The sequence below is a fragment of the Zootoca vivipara genome, chromosome 2, assembly GCF_963506605.1.
Source record: "Zootoca vivipara chromosome 2, rZooViv1.1, whole genome shotgun sequence".
Classification (NCBI taxonomy): Eukaryota; Metazoa; Chordata; class Lepidosauria; order Squamata; family Lacertidae; genus Zootoca; species Zootoca vivipara.
Window position 1 is genome coordinate 13,237,218 of NC_083277.1, and position 20,104 is coordinate 13,257,321.

General features: G+C 47.4%; 2 protein-coding genes across 2 annotated transcripts; both read right to left on the reverse strand.

Moving 5' to 3' along the window:
* Nucleotides 1-439: 439 nt before the first annotated feature.
* Nucleotides 440-8,501, reverse strand: NFKBIL1 (NFKB inhibitor like 1). Its single transcript, XM_035107176.2, has 5 exons — nucleotides 8,415-8,501; nucleotides 7,033-7,349; nucleotides 5,709-5,821; nucleotides 5,496-5,613; nucleotides 440-2,011 (listed from the first exon to the last, which is right to left on the reverse strand). The coding sequence occupies exons 2-5, from the start codon at nucleotides 7,319-7,321 to the stop codon at nucleotides 1,470-1,472; spliced, it is 1,062 nt and encodes a 353-aa protein (XP_034963067.2). The 5' UTR covers nucleotides 7,322-7,349; nucleotides 8,415-8,501; the 3' UTR covers nucleotides 440-1,469.
* A 2,256-nt stretch (nucleotides 8,502-10,757) lies between these two features.
* Nucleotides 10,758-18,379, reverse strand: GPANK1 (G-patch domain and ankyrin repeats 1). The gene is made up of 3 exons (XM_035107177.2): nucleotides 18,106-18,379; nucleotides 13,691-14,340; nucleotides 10,758-12,863 (listed from the first exon to the last, which is right to left on the reverse strand). Exons 2-3 carry the CDS (start codon nucleotides 14,281-14,283, stop codon nucleotides 12,401-12,403), a joined length of 1,056 nt encoding a protein of 351 aa, XP_034963068.1. The 5' UTR covers nucleotides 14,284-14,340; nucleotides 18,106-18,379; the 3' UTR covers nucleotides 10,758-12,400.
* Nucleotides 18,380-20,104: the final 1,725 nt, after the last annotated feature.

Sequence of the window (20,104 nt, forward strand, 5' to 3'; positions counted from 1 at the left end):
AGATGGAGGCACCCTTTCATATATTTGGGGCCCTGAGTCACTTAGGGCTTTAAACAAGAATGTGAGCATTTTGGGACGGAAATGCAATGGCGATGGGAACAGTTGTGAGTGTCATAAAGGCGACTCCCCAGTTATGTGGGGGCTTACGTTCTGGGCCCGCGTGAGCTTAAGCGGAATCTCGTAAAGTGGGGAGCGCCCTCTAAACCCCCTTTAAACACTTTCTCTGCTGTTCTCTCTCTCTCTGCAATCCATACCCAAAATACGGTATCCTAAAATATCAATAACTAGAACTGAAGTTCTGGAGAGGATGAGCAGCATAAACAAAGCCCCACTGTGCCTCCGGTCTCCTAGGGGCTTCTACCGCCCTCACTGACGTTCTATTTGGGCTTCGGGAAGGGTTTCCTCACGAGTCACAAGGACTCCCTAGCTCTAACCTGCCATTTCTGGGTCTGAATTAGAATTATTTAATTATTTCCCAGCGTCGCACGCAAGCAGAACACACGTGTGTGTGTGTGTGTGTGTGTGTGTGTGTCTGTCTGTCTGTCTGTCTGTCTGTCTGTGTCTGTGCTGTTGTTTTGGCTGCTCTCTTTCAGCCTTGCCTAGTTGTTTTTTGTTTTAGTTTGTAGGGTTGCATTTGCTATGACAAATCCGCAAACAGACATTATTAACCCTGCAAAGGAACAAAGAGGGCATGAAATGTTCGGGTTTTGCTAAATTAGTAGCGTGAGAAACCATCAGATTGCTTCTTCACACAATCAACTCTAGGACAAGCAATTAACACTGGGCAGAAAGCCAAGGTCTACTTCTGCCTTAGTAACTGCGCTCTCATTGGTTGGGATCAGCACCGAGACCTGTTATCAGAGAAAGCTAGCACAGTACGTGGTGTGGTGAGTGTGGTCAGTGTAGGAGGAGAGGTGCTGTATCGGTTGAGAGAGAGACAGAGAGGAAAGGATTTATTTTACTTTGTTTTGAGTTCTAAAGCTGTACATAGAAACTCTGGATTTTCTTTATTTTAATAAATCCTGTATATAGTTTTACTCTGTGTCCAGACGTCTAGTCATTTAAGTTACCGCCAGAAGCTTCCGGAAAAACCTGCGCAAACTCTGCTGTGTTCACGCTGAAGTTACACCTGACACTTTGAAAACCAGCCTTTGCCAACTTGGCGCCCTCCTGATGTTCTGGACTACAGCTCCAAAAACATCCAGAGGGTGACAATTCTTAACTAGCTTTGGTCTCCAAGGGGGTTCCTTTCAAGAAGAGAAAAGACCACTTATCTCTGTGCTTCTCTGGAAAGACTCCCAAGAGGCTTGCCGAGAAACCACTTCATTTGACATCTTGAACAGGGTAGGGGGAAAAGGCAAGAAGCCCTTGCTGCCCGAAACGCAATCCAGCACAATTCCGTCCTCTTCAAAAAGGCAAAAAGAAAACCAACCCTTTATTCACAGACAGCCAAGGAGAGAGCGAGTGAGTTATTTGCAAGCTTCTGCTAGCCGGTTGAACGCTTGGGAGAGCGCCGTGACAGTGTCCAATATCCGGCAGCGATCCTGCTCTGCCAAGCGCGCACCACAGCGTTGGGCAAACTTGTCCGGGTGCCAGAGGGCCTGCTGGCGCCGCAGGAAGCGCCGGTAAGCCGCTCTGTCAGAGGGGTCCATGCCATGGAGCGCCACGGCAGCCATCTCCTCTGGCGTCCCGGCCGGGCACGGCCAGGGAATGTCCACGTATCTCAAAAGGCGCGAACCGTCGGCAGAGAAGACCTGGCTGCAGCCTTCCTCGTAGCGCAGCCTCTTGGCTTCCCTCAGTTCCTTTTCCTTGGCTCGGGCCCGCTTTTCGTAGAGCAGGTGTTCCTCCTCACGGAGGCTCCCCAACTTAAGGGGAGTCTTCTGTGGCTCTGCTTTAGGCCTCTGGCGAAGGCGTTCCTCGTCCCGGCTGCGCCTCTGCCTGTATTCTTGAGCGATGCGGTCAGCCCAGTCCTCGTAGGTTTCCGTGTCTGGGCCAGTGGTGTAGAAATCCTCTGGGAAGGGTGAAAAGGGAAGAGGAATTTGAGAATACAACTTAAATGATCGTCTCACCCATTATACACCCAACTGAACATGGCACTCGGACAACAATTGGCCAGACACATCATTGGATTCCTCATAACAGCTGTGTGAACCAAGGAGAAGGAAGAGGACTATCGTCATTTAAATTTCTAAGATGACAATTCTCAGATAAAATGGCAATTATGGAAGTGATCTGAAATATAACACAACTTTGGCTGATTAATATTCTAAGGCAGGCACCCCCAAACTTCGGGCCTCCAGATGTTTTGGACTACAACTCCCATCTTCCTCAACCACTGGTCCTGTTAGCTAGGGATCATGGGAGTTGTAGGCCAAAACATCTGGAGGGCCACAGTTTGGGGATGCCTGTTCTAAGGCCTTTAAATTGTGCTTGTGGGACGGTTTTTTAAAAAACTATTTCTTTCCTGCTTTATCCTGTATTTTTATCTTGTGAACCACCCTGAGAACTTCAGGTGAAGAGTTGTACAGGTGAAACTCAGAAAATTAGAATATCGTCGAAAAGTACATTTATTTCAGTAAGGCAACTTATTATTTTTTTATTTTAATTTTAATTTTTACAAATGCTTTCTTTTGGAAATTCCACAGTAATAAAACAAATAGTTACAATAATACAAAAATAAACACGGCTGTTACATTTCATTAATTACATTCTATATATAATTGACCCACCTAACGACAAATAATTACAATTACAACAAATAAAGGCTTGACATATCTTGCTTTGCATGTCATGCATCTATCTCAGGGGTCCCCAAACTACGGCCCCCGGGCCGGATGCGGCCCAATCGGCCTTCCAATCCGGCCCGCGACGACCCCCGCCGCCCGCTGCCGCCGCCCGCTCTCACGGCGCGCGGCGCAGCGGCGATCTAAAAAATCGCCAAAAAATCGCCGAAAATCCTTTGTGCGCATGCGTATGGGCCTCTCCTGACCCGGAAGAGGTCATTTCTGGTGCACTTCCGGGTCAGGGGAGGCCCATACGCATGCGCACAAGCGATTTTCGGTGATTTTTTTCCCGCACGGGCGCGTGTGCGCATGCGCACGGGCGCGCACTCCCCCGCCCTCCGGCCCGCTGCGCGCGCACTCCCCTGCCCTCCGGCCCACCGCGCAGTCGGCGCGGCGGGCACCGGCCCGCCGCACGGTAAGTCTGGGGACCCCTGATCTATCTCATATATTGGTTTCCCCTTTTAAGTTGCATTACTGAAATAAATGCACTTTTCGGCGATATTCTAATTTTCAGAGTTTCACCTGTATATAAATTTATTATTATTATTATTATTATTAATCTTTTGCAATATTTTCCCAGGCCAAGGGTCACCTGGGAAACAATCCCCCCCTGCCCCCAGTGATCAGCACAGAAAGCCTTCAATATAATCTGCTGTAGGAGCATAGCACATTTTGAGCTGTTTTACATGTAACACTAAGGCAAACCATGGTTTAGTGTGGAGCTATAAGTGTGCAGGTTCTCAGAGGAAAGGTCATTTTTGCTCTTTTGGTTCTGCTGTGTCACTGTGAACTAAGCCTTGGCTTGGCTTAGCAAGTCGTTTCAAACTGGGCCCATGGTTTGTCTCGCTCCAGGCAAACCACAAGCTGGGGCAAGGTTCATACCTGCCAAGTTCCTGCCGGAAAAATAAAGGATCGGCAGTCACGCTGCAGCCATTTTGGAACTGGGCAGAGCAGCATCGAAAGTCGCTTCTGAGCATGCTCCGCCCAGTTCCAAAATGGCCGCCATGCCAGAAATCGCTTGCCAGAGACTCCAGACATGCGCAGAAGGAGCCTCCCCCGGCCGGTAAGTAAACCGGGGGGGAACAAAACAAAATCCGTTTTTCCAGGTGGGAACGGCTGGAAAAACGGGGTTTCCCGGGGAATACGGGAGACTTGGCAGCTATGGCAAGGTTTGTCTTACAGGTCGCGACTCGTGCTTTGCCTGGAGAAGACAGAATTGGATGGTTTCTTGTCTGCTTCTCAGCAACGCACCCAGCAGCCCTGTAGGCAAAGTACAATTTTTTTAAAAAAAGTTTTTAAAACAAGAGGGAAATAGTCTGCCCTGACCCCCTAGGTACGTTCATGCCTACGGTAGAAGTCAGGGTCCCTGACTCAGGGAGGAACTCTTGACTTTCTCAGGAACCGCTTGTACATCCCCAGGGAGGCTCACCTTACACAGAGCAGGGTGAAGCAGAGGGGGTCTGAGTGGGCTCTCGTAAGTGAAAAACGGGGTGGGAACTGTTGCTAAGGCCATTGGCTGGTTACTCTGCTTGAATGTCTTATGTTTCATGATTATCTAATTTTTGTTCAGGCCTGTGTTTATTTTTATTACTTTGCTCTCGGACTAAAGATCCATCAGTCCTGGACAATATAACTGAACTTTAAAAAGAGGAGGAAGTATGGAATATTGTTCCCCCAGTGGGAGAGGGGAAACAAGACTTATGTTTGATTCAACAAGTCCTGCCAGCATGGAATAATGTCCTCCCAGTGAGAGAGGGAGGGCAGGATCTATGCTGGGGCCTGAGCTTAACTGGGGGGGGGGGGAATTGAGATAGGGCTGAAAAGTGGAAACATAGGAAACTGTGCTACAGTTAGAAAATGGGGGAGGCAGCAGGGGACAAAAAAGGGAGAGTGGTGGATAGGTGGTGAAAGAGTAGGAATAGGGTGAGGAGAAATAATGGGTTATTTTCTGATTGATTAAGATGGTCCGAAACTAGAACGTTTTATGGAGCTGGTTGATGCACCTGGGAGATCTGGAGTCCAGGGGAAGGGGGGTAGGATTCGATAAAAGTGGTTAAAGGTTATTATGATAGAAGAAATAATATTTGAATGTATGGAAAAATTTTGGGGTATAAATTGTGAGGCTAAAGGAAGAATTAGAGATGGGTGGGAAAATAAATTTAGGATTAATTAATGACTTATAGGTTGAGGATAGTCTATGGTTTTTTTTCCTTTGTGTAGATTAAAATTGGTTGTGATGGAAATAATGGAAAAAAATGTGTTAGAATGATTTAAGATGATAAAGGAAAATTGCTTAATTTAGATTTAATAAATGGACCCAGTGAGGGGGGAATCGAGGAAGTCCACAAGTTAATGTAAGAATTGATAGGTTTTTTCTTTTTCCGATTATGTTTTCTTTTTGCTTTTGTGTGTTTGTCTTTGTGTTGAAATGTTTGAAAATCAATAAATATTATTTGGGGGAAAATAATATTCAGGCCAAACATAGTGCAAACAATAATAATAAATAAAATCAATATCCCACCTGTCCTGCAAGCAGCTGAAGGAGACATATAGCTCCCCCTACCTCCCCATTTAATCCTTACAGCAGCTCTGTGGGGTAGGTCAAGCTGAGGGGCGGTGGATTTGAACCCGGGTCTCCCAGGGCCTAGTTCAACACTCTAACCACTACACTGGCTCTCACAGAACTTTTGACTCTGCGAGGCTGAGCTTCACCTTCGTATTGCCAGCCCATCTCCTGGTACTCGTCCTCCCATTCGCCAAGGAGTTTCTGGCGCCACTCCCTCTCTGCGTCGCCCTCTGCCTTGTCTTCCTCCGATGCCTCCTGAGAGCACTGCAAGAAAAGTTAGGGAAGTTATCAGCATCCAGTCTGGTCAGCAAGCATCTGAAACCCAACCTTATCCTTCCCCCACGGACCCACGCCGATACCCATTTCTCTTCCTCTTCCCTCAGGAGTTCTCCTGGTGTCTTCCCATCTCTGTTCCTGATGCTCATTGCAGAGGGGCAACGGTTTCGCAAGGGTGAAAACAGGTCTTCGTAGACTGGGGGAAGGGGAAGAACAAAAAAAACAACACCGAGATTAATGAATGGCAACCGACCTAACAGCATCAGGCAAACCCTCTCTCCAGCGCCCTCTAATGGCTACAATATGTTCTGCTGACAGGAAATCCAGGCGTTTTTATAGGTATAGCCAAGTTTTTTGGGGGGGGCAGACCTTTTGTGGGGGAGAGCTTAGTTAGATATGTATTTTTATTGATCGGGGGGCAGCTGCCTCTCCCTGCCCCCCCTTTGGCTACACCCATGTATATATAGATAAAACTAAACTAGTGACTGGGAGTGGCCGCCAGGACCACATAACACCGGTCCTGAGAGATCTACACTGGTTCCCAGTACGTTTCCGAGCACAATTCAAAGTGTTGGTACTGACCTTTAAAGCCCTAAACGGCCTCGGTCCTGTATATCTGAAGGAGCGTCTCCACCCCCATCCTTCAGCCTGGACACTGAGATCCACCACCGAGGGCCTTCTGGCGGTTCCCTCATTGTGAGAAGTGAGGTTACAGGGAACCAGACAGAGGGCCTTCTCGGTAGTGGCACCCGCCCTGTAGAACGCCCTCCCAGCAGATGTCAAGGCAATAAGCAACTATTTTACTTTTAGAAGACAACTGAAGGCGGCCCTGTTTAGGGACGTTTTTAATGTTTGATGCTGTATTGTTTTTAATGTTCAGTTGGAAGCCGCCCAGAGTGGCTAGGGAAACCCAGCCAGATGGGCAGGGTATAATAATAATAATAATTATTATTATTATTATTATTAATAAATACATAAATTTTATAGTCCACCTTTCCACAAATAGCTCAAGGTGGAGTACACCGTTCTCCTCCCCATTTTATCATCACAGCAAGGTTTTAACTTGTGTGGATGTTGTTTAGTGTTTGTGTGTGTGTGTGTGTGTGTGTTTTAAACAGTTATTATATGTTATAAGTTTTATAAGGCTGATTAATATTCTACAGCCTGCCGAGATTGCTGTAGTCCTACCTATCAGCGACGCTATTATCCAACCAATCAGGGATGCTGTGGCAGTAGATTTCCTGCCCTGTCAGGGAGCTGGCCCAGAAAACCATACAGATCCCTTCCACCTCCATCCTTCCCTATTCCATCTCCTCCACTCACAGCAGACAACCACAGACCCCCATGTGCAAAGGCCTTAGCATGTCCATAAGCTGACCAAGGAGCTACTTGAAGGCCGTGCCTCACCCGTGCCTCCCTTGCGGGCCACCTGTCGGGCAGCCACATGCAAAGCCGTGTCCCCACGCCAGTCTGGAACGGAAGGGTCTGCTCCATGCTTCAGCAAGAGGATTGCAGTTTTGTGGTCCTTCCTGGCACAGCATCGGTGAAGGGGCGTTCGGAGCTTGCGCCCGGCCACCTCGCCCAAGTCCAAGGCTTCCCCGTGATGCTGCAGAAGCCTGCGCAGCTTGCGGCGGCGGCTGGAATCAACGTAGCGCCACAGGCGACGCTGGTACCTTGACGTCATGGGAGCCGGCATGTGGTGGAAAGGGCTTGACGCTGCCAAGCTGTGGGGGGAGATGCAGGATCAGTACCCAGCACCCTCCCCCTAGGTTCTGACCACACACCTCCATCTCTGCTTTGCTCACCTTCGCTGTATGACCTTTGTTGTATACCTGAGGTTCCCAACCTTATTTTGGCCATTCCCCACCTAAGTGTCTCTAAAATCATGATGCCCCACCCCCGTGACATATAATTCTTATTATTCAAAAAGTGAATTCCTACACATGTGGAGGAAGCCTAAAAGGCCATTAACTTGGTCTAAACAACATCCGAAGAACATGGCATCCATATTGCTTGTGTATGTCACAATATATATTTATATACTGCATATGAGGCCCTTAGAACCATAAGAAATGCAAAATGCAAACCAATTCACTGTTAATAACTCATTCTCGAATTGCCCCCCATAAAAATCAAATTGCCCCCCGTGGGGCGTGTGCTGGGAACCATGGTTTTATACCAAAGACCTAGTTCATTATTCTTGTGTTTGACACCTGATACTATCTATTTACCTAATGTGTGTGCGCTCTCTCTCTCTCTCTCTCTCTCTCTCTCACACACACACACACAGAGAGAGAGAGAGAGAGTGTTGGGGAAGAGAAATTGTTTTTCCGTAGCCACTTCACATCTCCCTAACGCCTTACCAGCTGGCATCCAGAAATCTTCCACTACTTCGGGAAATCTGGGAAAGCCAGGTGACTTATAGAACAGCAAACATTACCCATTGGTGGTGGGGGATCTTTTTACAGCTGAATAAGAGCCCTGCAGGATCAGGCCCATCTATTCCAGCATCCTGCCCTTACTGCAGCCAGCAAAATGTCCCCATGGGGAGAAGCCCACAATCAGGACCTGAGGGCAACAGCCCCTCTCCCCACCTGGACTGTCCTTTCCGTGAGAGTTTTTAAGCAGAGGCTGTATGGCCACCTGTCGTGTATGATCTAGCTGAGAGTCTTGCCTTCGCGTGTTGGACTAGATGACCCTCGGGGGTCCCCTTCCAACTCTACCATTGCGTGATTTCCCCCCAGCAACCTGTCTTCACGCGAGACCCGCTCCTCCCCAATCATAATTACCTAAACACCCCTCCGACAACTGCAAGGTTTCACGCGCGAAGGGATTCCTCCCGGTCTGCGTTGATCCATGGCGGAAGGGGAGGCAGAAAGGGCACGCACCCATGAGGGCGGATGTGGCTTCAGGAAGCCGCCCAAAGCGAAGCGGTCCGCGCGTGCGTGCCAATACTTGGTGCTCAGCCTATTAAAGTCCGACTAGGAAACTGCGAGGTAGGACCAGAAAGTAATTGGCCCTCCGGAACAGTCCCATAGCTTGTTGCTAGGTTTCTCACTGTACTATGGAGTCGTCTCCTCTCCAGTTTATGTGAGGCGGCCCGGGGCTGATGGGAGTTGTAGTTCAAAACATCTGGCGACAGATGAAGGCTGCTGGGAGGACTAGTGTGATAATTGTAGCGCTTTGAAGACTGAAAAGTGCTACATAATATTTACCTTTATTATTTATCATTAGTATTAGGAGTAGTAATATTTCTGTTGTTGACATCTGTTTTGGGAGACAATATTATTAATTTTATTATTTATACCCCGCCCATCTGGCTGGGTTTCCCCAGGCCACTCTGGGCAGCTCCCAACAGAATATTAAAAACATGATAAAACATCAAACATTAAAAACTTCCCTAAACAGGGCTGCCTTCAGATGTCTTCTAAAAGTCAGATAGTTGTTTATTTCCTTGACATCTGATGGGAGGGCGTTCCACAGGGCGGGTGCCACTACCGAGAAGGCCCTCTGCCTGCTTCCCTGTAACCTCACTTCTCGCAGGGAAGGAACCGCCAGAAGGCCCTCAGAGCTGGACCTCAGTGTCCGGGCAGAACGATGGGGGTGGAGATGCTCCTTCAGGTATATTAATAATGGTGGAACCCACGCTGCATTTTAAGATGCACACTTCATCTTCCTGTCAGCACAATTTTACAAGCAGCAGGAGGGTCCCACAGGCTTCACGCTGCAACATTTTGTTGCAAACCTTACATGTTGCTATTAATTATCACTTATAAATTGCCTACAATTTTTGAAGTGCTGTATAGAAATTAAATGATAAGGCTCTGTCTGCAAGCCCATAATCTAATAAGCACAATATAAAAGGGAACTTGCTTAGCACACACACCACAGGAAAGTCTTCCCTTGTTGGCATCTGGAAGCCCAAGTATACATTTTAATGTATTTTTAATCTTTGTTGGAAGTCGCCCAGAGTGGCTGGGGAAACCCAGCCAGATGGGTGGGGGTACAATTATTATTATTATTATTAGTAGTAGTAGTAGTAGTAGTATACATACACTGCAGGTAGTCAATGATATGCCCTTCAGATTGGGCTACATCTCCCTATCATCCCTGGAACCTTTGGTCAGGCAGCTGAGACTGATGGGAGTTGTAGTTCAACTTCTGCAGGGCGTTGCATTGGCTCCCCCTGAAAAACACATGCTAGGGAAATATCGGCAGGTTACAGACAGGAGTCTTTCCCAGCCTGGGAGCTGAACCTGGGACCCTCTGCATCCAAAGCAGGAGATCCAGCACTGAGCTATGCCCCATCCCCACTAGCTGCTGCCTACGACAGCTGCATGGTACTTCTGGGAGTGACATCAGGTGGAAGGGAATGTCTGCAAGACAGTGTTGCAAGGTGCTAGCTGCCTGAAACGCAGGACTGGGCAACCTGTGGTCCAAGCCTCATCCTAATTTCATGGGTGTTCAGAAGGTGACATGGGGATAAGAAGTTCCCTAGAAAGAGGAATTAAACCACTGAGAACAGTAGGATTCTTTGGGGGAAGACTCAGTGGTTAAATTGGTATGATCAGGGCCGGCTCCCCCATGTGACAGGCAGAGGTAGCCACCTCGGGTGGCAGAAGCCCAAGAGGCGGTGTTCCACGGGCTCCCTGCCTACTTCCACCACTGGTAGAGAAATGGTGCCAACAGCAGCTTTTGGCCAGATCTCATGAGATATCACCAGAGCCCAACATTGTCAAAACTGCTTTGCAGGCATTGCCTCTCAACCCAGGTAAGGTAGGCTTTGGCAGCCACAGCACCTTCCTGTTTTGCCTCAGGCGGCAAAAAAGGATGTGCTGCCCAAGGTATGATCCTTTTTTAAATGAATAGCACAGATGGGGCCAAATTTTAGAAAGCCCTAGGCCTTGGCCCAGTATACCTGAAGGAGCATCTCCACCCCCCATCGTTCTGCCCGTACACTGAGGGGTCCAGCTCCGAGGGCCTTCTGGCGGTTCCCTCACTGTGAGAAGCAAAGCTACAGGGAACCAGGCAGAGGGCCTTCTCGGTAGTGGTGCCCGCCCCATGAAACGCCCTCCCATCAGATGTCAAAGAGATAAAGAACTACCTGACATTTAGAAGACTTCTGAAGGCAGCCCTGTTCAGGGAAGTTTTTAATGTGTGACATTTTAATGTATTTTTAATCTTTGTTGAAAGCCGCCCAGAGTGGCTGGGGAAACCCAGCCAGATGGGCGGGGTACAAATAAATAAATTATTAATATTATTATTATCCTTTATTGGATCCCAAGTTTTTGATTACATATCTCCTACATCCAATACCATCTCATCTATCATGGACAAAAGAAAATTCCCATCTTCTTCCATCCTTTCCCTCCTGCCTCCTTAGGTTTATCATTCATTCATTCATTCATTCATTCATACACACATACATACCACACCAATCTGGGCAGCCAGTCCTGCCTCCTTGCTATAGTCCTACTTTGTCTTCTACACATACCTGTATTGCTGTATTGGGAGGCTCAATAACTCATCACTCAGAGGTTGGAGCTCAGATCTTTCTCCACCTGGTGCACTGAGCAAGTGCTGAATGAGTCATGACCCAAGCAGCTGTTCAACCTTTTATTTTGCTGTTTTGTCTCCAGTACATACTTATTTGTTTTCCATGTTTTTGTAGCTAGGGGAAGGCTAACAGGTACCCAGGGTGTAGCTCTCAGGGAAAGGGCAGCCAGGGGATGGACGGACACACACACACACACACACAGAGAGAGAGAGAGAGAGAGAGAGCGCAGCAAGAGTTCCAAAAGGCAAGTTGCTTGTGCATTTGACCGACATGTGGCATGCCCCATTTGTTGGTACAGGGTCAAATTGCAGCACACCTTCAAATTATGTGCAAGGGACCTGGAGAAGCACAAATCACCCAAGAGCTCAGCCACCACAAGTCTTGAGTAGCCGGGGGGGGGGCAATACATAGAGACTCAATGAAAAAGTTACCATGCAGGATCCAGCTTCCTGAGGGAAATCTTTTAAAAGTCAAGTCCCCTTATGGCTGCAATATTGGATGTTTCAGCTGGGATTGGACTAGATGACCCTTGGGTTCATTCCAACTATGATTCTATGATTCTATGATATATACTGAAAATGCATGAGAAATGCTTCTGGAACCTAAGAGGGCTTGGGGGCAGGAATGGGTTAGACGCCCAGGGATTGGGGCTTCCATGCCCTTCACAGCTCAATGTCCGTCACTGAGAATAATGCATGCAAAATGACAAACATTTCTGCATAAGGTAATTTAATTTGAAGTTTCTATAAGCTACATAATTCAGCTCTTTTGTGAGGCAAGTTCTGAAGCACAGTTGGCAAATAATTCTATTTTTTTCTTCCCAGCATAGAGTACACATAGCCCTGCCCAATGAACACCGACGACTGTGCAGAGCAAAAGCTAACATCTCCAGGGGAAGGAGGGAAAACAGAGAGATGTTGATCTTTTGCTTCCCTTGGGGATCCTGAAAGGAAGCCAAGAGCCTTTTCTGACCTTTGGCCTGTTTAGCTGGGTGGTCCAAGGATGCCTGAGTGTTATGGCCTAGTCTAGTGCAACATATTGGAAACTCCACGTTTATTTTTCTGGACTACCCACTTTGGCTACTACCTGGCAGGTGCCAGCAGCTCCTTGTACCTTCCATCAGCAGACCTTTCCCCTTTACAACATTGTCCTGTCTCTCCAATTGGGCCAGAAGGAGAACAAGTGGTTATGTAGACATCTCCTCTAACCAATAAGAGCTCAAATATCAAGGTTCATGTAAGTACGGAGGTTGCGTTCCCAAGCCTCGGCCTTGGCCTCTCTGCGCCGAGCTTCTCGTTTCCCCACTGTCGCTGCCCTTTCCTTCCTGGGCCGCTGCTCTACGGGCCTCTCCACTGCACTGGAGTCATTGGCGTCGAAGTGGGTGACTTTGGGTCTGAGGTCACTGCAAAAGCCCAGGCCTTTCTGATCTCGCTTGAGGACAGTCTGGATTGGGAATTTGCGGCCAGTGCCCTCAGGCCCCAAGCCAGCTTCTTGATCCCAACCTCCCTTGACCATCAGCCGGAAGCCCACGTTGTTCTCTGGGATGTGGTAGCGTGTGGGGGGCAGTGGGTCACGCCGGTTGAACAGGTGAGCAGTGGAGCGCTCGTGCAACGCCACCGTGTCCTCGCTGTAGTGCATCCGGCACACGGCACAGTAGTTCCTCTCGGCTTGTGGCTGCGGACTGCAGAACAAAGGAAAATTACACCGGAGAAAGGCAAGCTACATTCACACAAACTGTGACTGTAGTAACCCTCAAAGAGCATCTTACAGGGAAAAGTGAGGAAGAAACACAAATACAGGCTTCTCTTGAGAAAGAAAGGGGGGAAAGGGAGTGGCTACCCACTGTGTCTGTACTGCCTGGATGAAGATATCATCATCATCATCATTTATGAATCCTCTTTCCCACATTTACAAGCATACAGAAGAAAAAAAAAACAATTTAAAACAAAACAAACACCAATTGAGAGAAGTTTTAAAACAGCACAAATGCAAACCCAAGTCAAGAGGGTTGATTCCAACCAAGCTCTTCTAGTGATTTGCGGCCTAGATATGGGAAGAAGGATTCAGGGCCTGGATTTGCTAGGAAGGGGGTGAACGGTTTGTGGCAGGGAATGGTCTCTATAATAGGGGTTGCCAATATGGTGCCCCTCCAGATGCTTTTGGACTCTAACTCCCATCAGCCCCAGCCATCAAGAACCATTGGATGAGGATACTGGGAGTTGGTAGTCCAGCCACATATTGACTACTGCTGCTCTGGGAGATCTTTCCATGTTCACAACTGATGGTCAGTTGAAGTGTCTTAAGTGGATGGGAATCTCTTAAAACTGTGGCAGTTTTATTGGCAGGTATCCCTGGGTTTCTGGAATAGTCCGAAGCAGCATTTAAAAGCAAACCCATTCAGAGGCTTTCTTCTCCAGCCAGTAACTGGATATTTAGTTTATTACATTTATATTCTGCTCTTCCTCCCAAAGGAGCCCTAGCTAAATTCTCAGGAACAAGAAAGCTCACCTGGAGGGTTCCTCCTTCACCTGTGGCCTTTCACTCTCCTTTAGGACGTCCACCACATCCTGGTGTCCTGCCTCCTCAGCCAAATCCATAGCATCCCGGCCTTGTGACTCACAGACCCCCACCCAGGCAGCGCCACAGCTCAGGAGATATCTCACAGCCTCCACCTGTCCAGCGTAAGCTGCACACATAATCGCTGTCCAATAATAATCGTCCCTATAGTTCACATCACACCCTTCCTTCTCCGCCAGCGTCCGCAGAGATTTCAGGTCGCCATCCTGGGCGGCTTTCAGGAACTTGTTCCCTGTGCGGCTACTTGTCTGTCCCGGGTGGTTCTGGACGGGATGAAGCTCTTGCGCAGGTAGGTGGCGTACGCAAGGTGCCTTTCGCTTCCTATGTGAGGGTCTTGCAGGATTAGTTGGAGCTTCCAAAAGGCTCTCGTAGAAGCTGCGAGCTGCCTCACCTGCTGTGTTCCCTTCCTCCTGGCCAACAAGACGGAAGCCTCTGCAGCTTTTTTTCTGGACATGCCCATCTCTCCAGAGATCTGATTCCTCCTGGGCACGAGTAAAGGCAATCAGCTGAGGACCGTGGTTCATGTTGGAAGAGGGTGGCTCTGGTTATAAAGCCAAAACTGCAACCTGGAACTTCAAAGCCTGTTGAAAGAAGAGTCAGAGAATTACGTGTTACACCAAGATCCATATTTTGCTAAGTAATAAAGGCTGAATGTGTGCAGTGATTTCACAGCAACTACCTAAGAACCCATGTTTCCATAAAGTGAAATTTCTAGTGCATTTGGCTTGTGAAGACATGCCTTAAAGCATGCACACAAATGGCCGCTGAAATGTCTGAAGCCAGAGAAAGATGGCCGAGCAAGATTTCCAGTGGTTGGGGGGGGGGGTCTTCAGTGCTCTGCATAGTTCCTTGGCCCTCTCTGTGACTGGCAAAACCAGAATACATTATGAAAAATAAAATAAAATGTAAATATTTGCTCCAGTTGTTTATCTGTATAAAATCATAAGATTCCACCTCTCTTTTTTTAAAAAAATAATCAGGTTTTTGTTGTTGTTGAATAAGTACATCTTGTATTCTGTGCTAGAAAGCCAAACTTTAATAAAAGCTCAGTTCTGTAATACAATGGCATGGTTTGGACAACTGTTCCATTGTTTCATAAACCATGGTTTATGAAGCTGTGAATGAGTGCTTGGGCTGAGGGTTCCTCGCTTCACCTGTTGTGCCTTATATTAAACCAGAGCTCTCAGTTCATGTTAAAGACAATATGCAATAGAAGATGGGGAGAAAAGGAATGAGCAGAGGATGCTTTGACCCATACACTCCTTTATGGTTTCACAAACCATGGTTTATGGAGCTTCAAACAGTATCCAAACCAGGCCAATATCTCAAATCAAATTTGCATGAGTTTGCTTATTTTGTATAGTTCATTTTGTTAGGCATGGCTAGGAAATGCAAAGAGTCAGGAAGAACAATGATGGATCTGCTCTCCAGCTACCTGAAATCCTGCTTAAGACCACTCTAACTTCTAAGATTTGGTGGACAGAATGCCTGAAGAACTATGGATGGAGGCTCGTAACATTATACAGGAGGCAGCAACGAAAACCATCCCAAGGAAAAGAAAATGCAAGAAAGCAAAATGGCTATCCAACGAGGCCTTACAAATAGCGGAGGAGAGGAGGCAAGCAAAATGCAAGGGAGATAGGGAAAGATACAGGAAACTAAATGCAGATTTCCAAAAAAAATAGCAAGGAGAGACAAGAGGGTCTTCTTAAATGAGCAATGCAAAGAAATAGAGGAAAACAATAGAATGGGGAAAACCAGGGATCTGTTCAAAAAAATTGGAGATATGAAAGGAACATTTCGCACAAAGATTACCATAATAAAGGACAAAAGTGGTAAGGACTTAACAGAAGCAGAAGACATCAAGAATAGGTGGCAAGAATACACAGAGGTATTATACCAGAAAGATATGGAGGTCTCGTACACCCCAGGTAGTGTGGTTGCTGACCTTGAGCCAGACATCTTGGAGAGTGAAGTCAAATGGGCCTTAGAAAGCATTGCTAATAACAAGGCCAGTGGAAGTGATGATATTCCAGCTGAACTATTTAAAATTTTAAAAGATTGTGCTGTTAAGGTGCTCCACCCAATATGCCAGCAAGTTTGGAAAACTCAGCAATGGCCAGAGGATTGGAGAAGATCAGTCTACATCCCAATTCCAAAGAAGGGCAGTGCCAAATAATGCTCCAACTACCGCACAATTGCGCTCATTTCACACGCTAGCAAGGTTATGCTTAAAATTCTACAAGGCAGGCTTAGGCAGTATGTGGACCGAGAACTCCCAGAAGTACAAGCTGGATTTCGAAGGGGCAGAGGAACCAGAGACCAAATAGCAAACATGCGCTGGATTATGGAGAAAGCTAAAGAGTTCCAGAAAAACGTCTACTTCTGCTTCATTGAATATGCAAAAGCCTTTGACTGTGTCGACCACAGCAAACTATGGCAAGTTCTTAAAGAAATGGGAGTGCCTGATCACCTCATCTGTCTCCTGAGAAATCTCTATGTGGGACAAGAAGCTACAGTTAGAACTGGATATGGAACAACTTCAAAATGGGGAAAGGAGTACGACAAGGTTATATATTGTCTCCCTGCTTATTTAACTTATATGCAGAATTCATCATGCGAAAGGCTGGACTAGATGAATCCCAAGCCGGAATTAAAATTGCCGGAAGAAATATCAACAACCTCAGATATGCAGATGACACAACCTTGATGGCAGAAAGTGAGGAGGAATTAAAGAACCTTTTGATGAGGGTGAAAGAGGAGAACGCAAAATATGGTCTGAAGCTCAACATCAAAAAAACCAAGAACATGGCCACTGGTCCCATCACCTCCTGGCAAATAGAAGGGGAAGAAATGGAGGGAGTGAGAGATTTTACTTTCTTGGGCTCCTTGATCACTGCAGATGGTGACAGCAGTCACGAAATTAAAAGACGCCTGCTTCTTGGGAGAAAAGCAATGACAAACCTAGACAGCATCTTAAAAAGCAGAGACATCACCTTGCCTACAAAGGTCCGTATAGTTAAAGCTATGGTTTTCCCAGTAGTGATGTATGGAAGTGAGAGCTGGACCATAAAGAAGGCTGATCGCCGAAGAATTGATGCTTTTGAATTATGGTGCTGGAGGAGACTCTTGAGAGTCCCATGGACTGCAAGAAGATCAAACCTATCCATTCTTAAGGAAATCAGCCCTGAGTGCTCACTGGAAGGACAGATCGTGAAGCTGAGGCTCCAATACTTTGGCCACCTCATGAGAAGAGAAGAATCCTTGGAAAAGACCTTGATGTTGGGAAAGATGGAGGGCACTAGGAGAAGGGGACGACAGAGGACGAGATGGTTGGACAGTGTTCTCGAAGCTACGAACATGAGTTTGACCAAACTGCAGGAGGCAGTGGAAGACAGGAGTGCCTGGCGTGCTATGGTCCATGGGGTCACGAAGAGTCGGACACGACTAAACAACTAAACAACAACTTCTAAGCTGTCACCCACCAACATCATTTTAAGCCTGTTTTCATAAGCATAATGGTTAGAAACCGACTTTTAAAACCCCCACAAAGTTTCTCAGGATGCTGAACACTACATCAGATACTGTGTTCTGTGTTGTTCAACCAGGTATCCTTAGTGTTACACATCAGCAATGGAAGCCCTGCTTGAGAGGCCACCTGAGAAAACTTGCAGAAGCAGGTTGGATAGAAACATAGAATCGCAGAGTTGGAAGGGTACCCCCCAGGGTCATCTAGTCCAACCCCCTGAGGTGCAGGAATCTCAGCAGAAGCGTCCGTGACAGATGGGCCTCCAACCTCTGCTTCAAAGCCTCGGAGGAAGGAGAGTCTGCCACCTCCCGCATTCAGCGTTTGGGAGGAACTGCCAAAGAAATGAAACCAACTTTGGGAAAGACTTGCCAGAAATAAGACAGTCAGGCCCAGAGAAGTAGGAAGGGTGGCAGGAACGGAAAACAGGGACCTGGGTGGCAGAATCTATTGAGGATCTCAGGCCGCTCCCTCACCTCCAACCTAACCCTTGACTGTGTATATACACTGAGCACCTTCCCACCCGCAGCCTCCTAAACCCTGGAAAGTATAGTTCATACCCCACTGAACTAGCACCCTTAAGATACAGTTCCCAGGATTTGCGTGTGTGTGTGTTTGCTTTGAATATATGTGGCGTGTACATTTAAATATGTACATTTTTAACCTCGGGCCTTCTCCAGAGCGATCCCTGGGCGAAGGAAATCAAGCCAAGGTCTCCCTCCACCCCCGAAGTAGGAATGGGGGTGCGGGGCTGCTCTCCCCACCCCCTCACAAGCCCTACCGACCCGGGCCTTTCCTTACCACCCAGGAAAACACTCACCCAGTTCTCCTTCGCCGAAGGGGCACCCGATGGCGCACCGGAAATTCAGGCGGCGGGTCACTCTACCCTTTCCAAAACAATCTCTAAGGCGCCGGTCAGAGAGTTCTTGGCAGGAGGCTTGTAACGCGCATGTGCCAAACTGGGACGCCGGGGGGGGGGTGAGGCACGGATACCGCGCAGGCGTAGCAGCATATACCTTGGAGAAAACTGGATCTGTTTAGCCGCAGCTGACGAGCGGATACAAAGTGCCTCTTTACGCAGGGTTAAAGCAGCCTTCCCTGTAACTGACGCCTGCGCAGTAGGAAGCGCCCCGCCCTCGCAATGGAGACGCATGCGCTGTCTGCTCCTAGGAGAGGGCGGAGGTTGTTCTCGCGGACTGCTGCCTCGCGCGCTTTTCCGGCGCGAGGCGCAGTCACGTGCCAAGCGTTTTCGCGCCGTGGCCGTTAACGGTTAACCCAATTTGCATACTGCAGGCTCACTCTTCCCTCATAGCTCCCGCTTTTTCTGGAGAGTAAGCACTTTTTAAAAAGAAAAGGGACCATATTAATGAAAACAAGGGCCGGCTGTTAGAAAATAGGTACCATGCCCCACTAGAATTGTGAGAAAACAGCTTTCCCAAGCGACTTGCGAGTGTGTTGGTTTTACATTTTATTTTTCAACAAGAATTCGCCCTTTCGCCCTCACCCTGTGTTGAGTGAGTGGAGAGGGGTGGGTGGGAATTAGTTACTCACAACTAAATTTTACAGTGCGGCCCTAGCCATGTCTGTTCAGAAATAATTCCCACTGAATTCAAAGGATTTTGAATCCAGGAAACGGGAGTTAGGATTGCAGCCTTAGTCAGGTTCTGTATCTGTCGCAAACCCACTTTGCCAGAAAGGGGATGATATGCAAATAAACCCAATTAAGGCTGCTCTATAGACACCCTTTTCTATCACTCTTAAAGTGAGTTTGTAGCAGGTAAAGAATGTCAAAGTTCCTTGCAATAAATGAACAGCAATCCAAAGGGGGAGTGGCGGAGCAAGACAGCAAATTCTTTGGCACATGCCAATCCCTGCTAGCCTGTGGAAGGTGGCATGGCATTTTTTATTATTTGCTGTGCGTGTGGATGCCAGGCTGGTGTAGCTGTGGGGGATCTCTGCAGCTTTGGATCCAGAGTCATAATTGTCTCAGCCTAAAACTACCAGCAACAACTTCCCACCAAAATGGACAAAACAAGAGTCTCTGCTGTGGCATGCCACCCAGTTCCCCATGCCATCCATATTGGTGTGTGTGTGGATGGGTGCAAGATTGTACTTTTAAAAAAAAGACTCTTAAAAAGCATCCAACAGACCATTTCAGTAATCAAGATTTAGGCAGACATATGGTAAAAGTAAAACTTAAAACTGAACTAATTCAGACAAATGTTGAACTCAAAATGAACCAAAATTATCAAACCTGTTACAGTGATATTAACTATTAATTAAAGAAGGGTAAGGTGTAGAATGCAAAAATTATTTATATAAAGCATTGACTGACACCCCCACTTTCTGCACAATAACAGGAATTCAAGGCAGCTACCCATAAAAGAAAAATCTCAATAAGTTTTTTTTGTAAAAAGGCTGTGGTGACCGATGAAGGCGCTGGTCGGAACAGAACTTCCCCAGTGACCTAAGTATTAGTCCATGGGTCAGCAAACCTTTTCAGCAGGGGGCGGTCCACTGTCCCTCAGACCTTGTGGGGGGCCGGACTATATTTTGAAAAAAAATATCTGAGCGAATTCCTATGCCCCACAAATAACCCAGAGATGCATTTTAAATAAAAGGACACATTCTACTCATGTAAAAAGACCAGGCAGGCCCCACAAATAACCCAGAGATGCATTTTAAATAAAAGGACAAATTCTACTCATGTAAAAACACGCTGATTCCCGGACTGTCCGCGGGCCGGATTTAGACGGTGATTGGGCCGCATCTGGCCCCCGGGCCTTAGTTTGGGGACCCCTGTTATTAGTCTTTTGGTT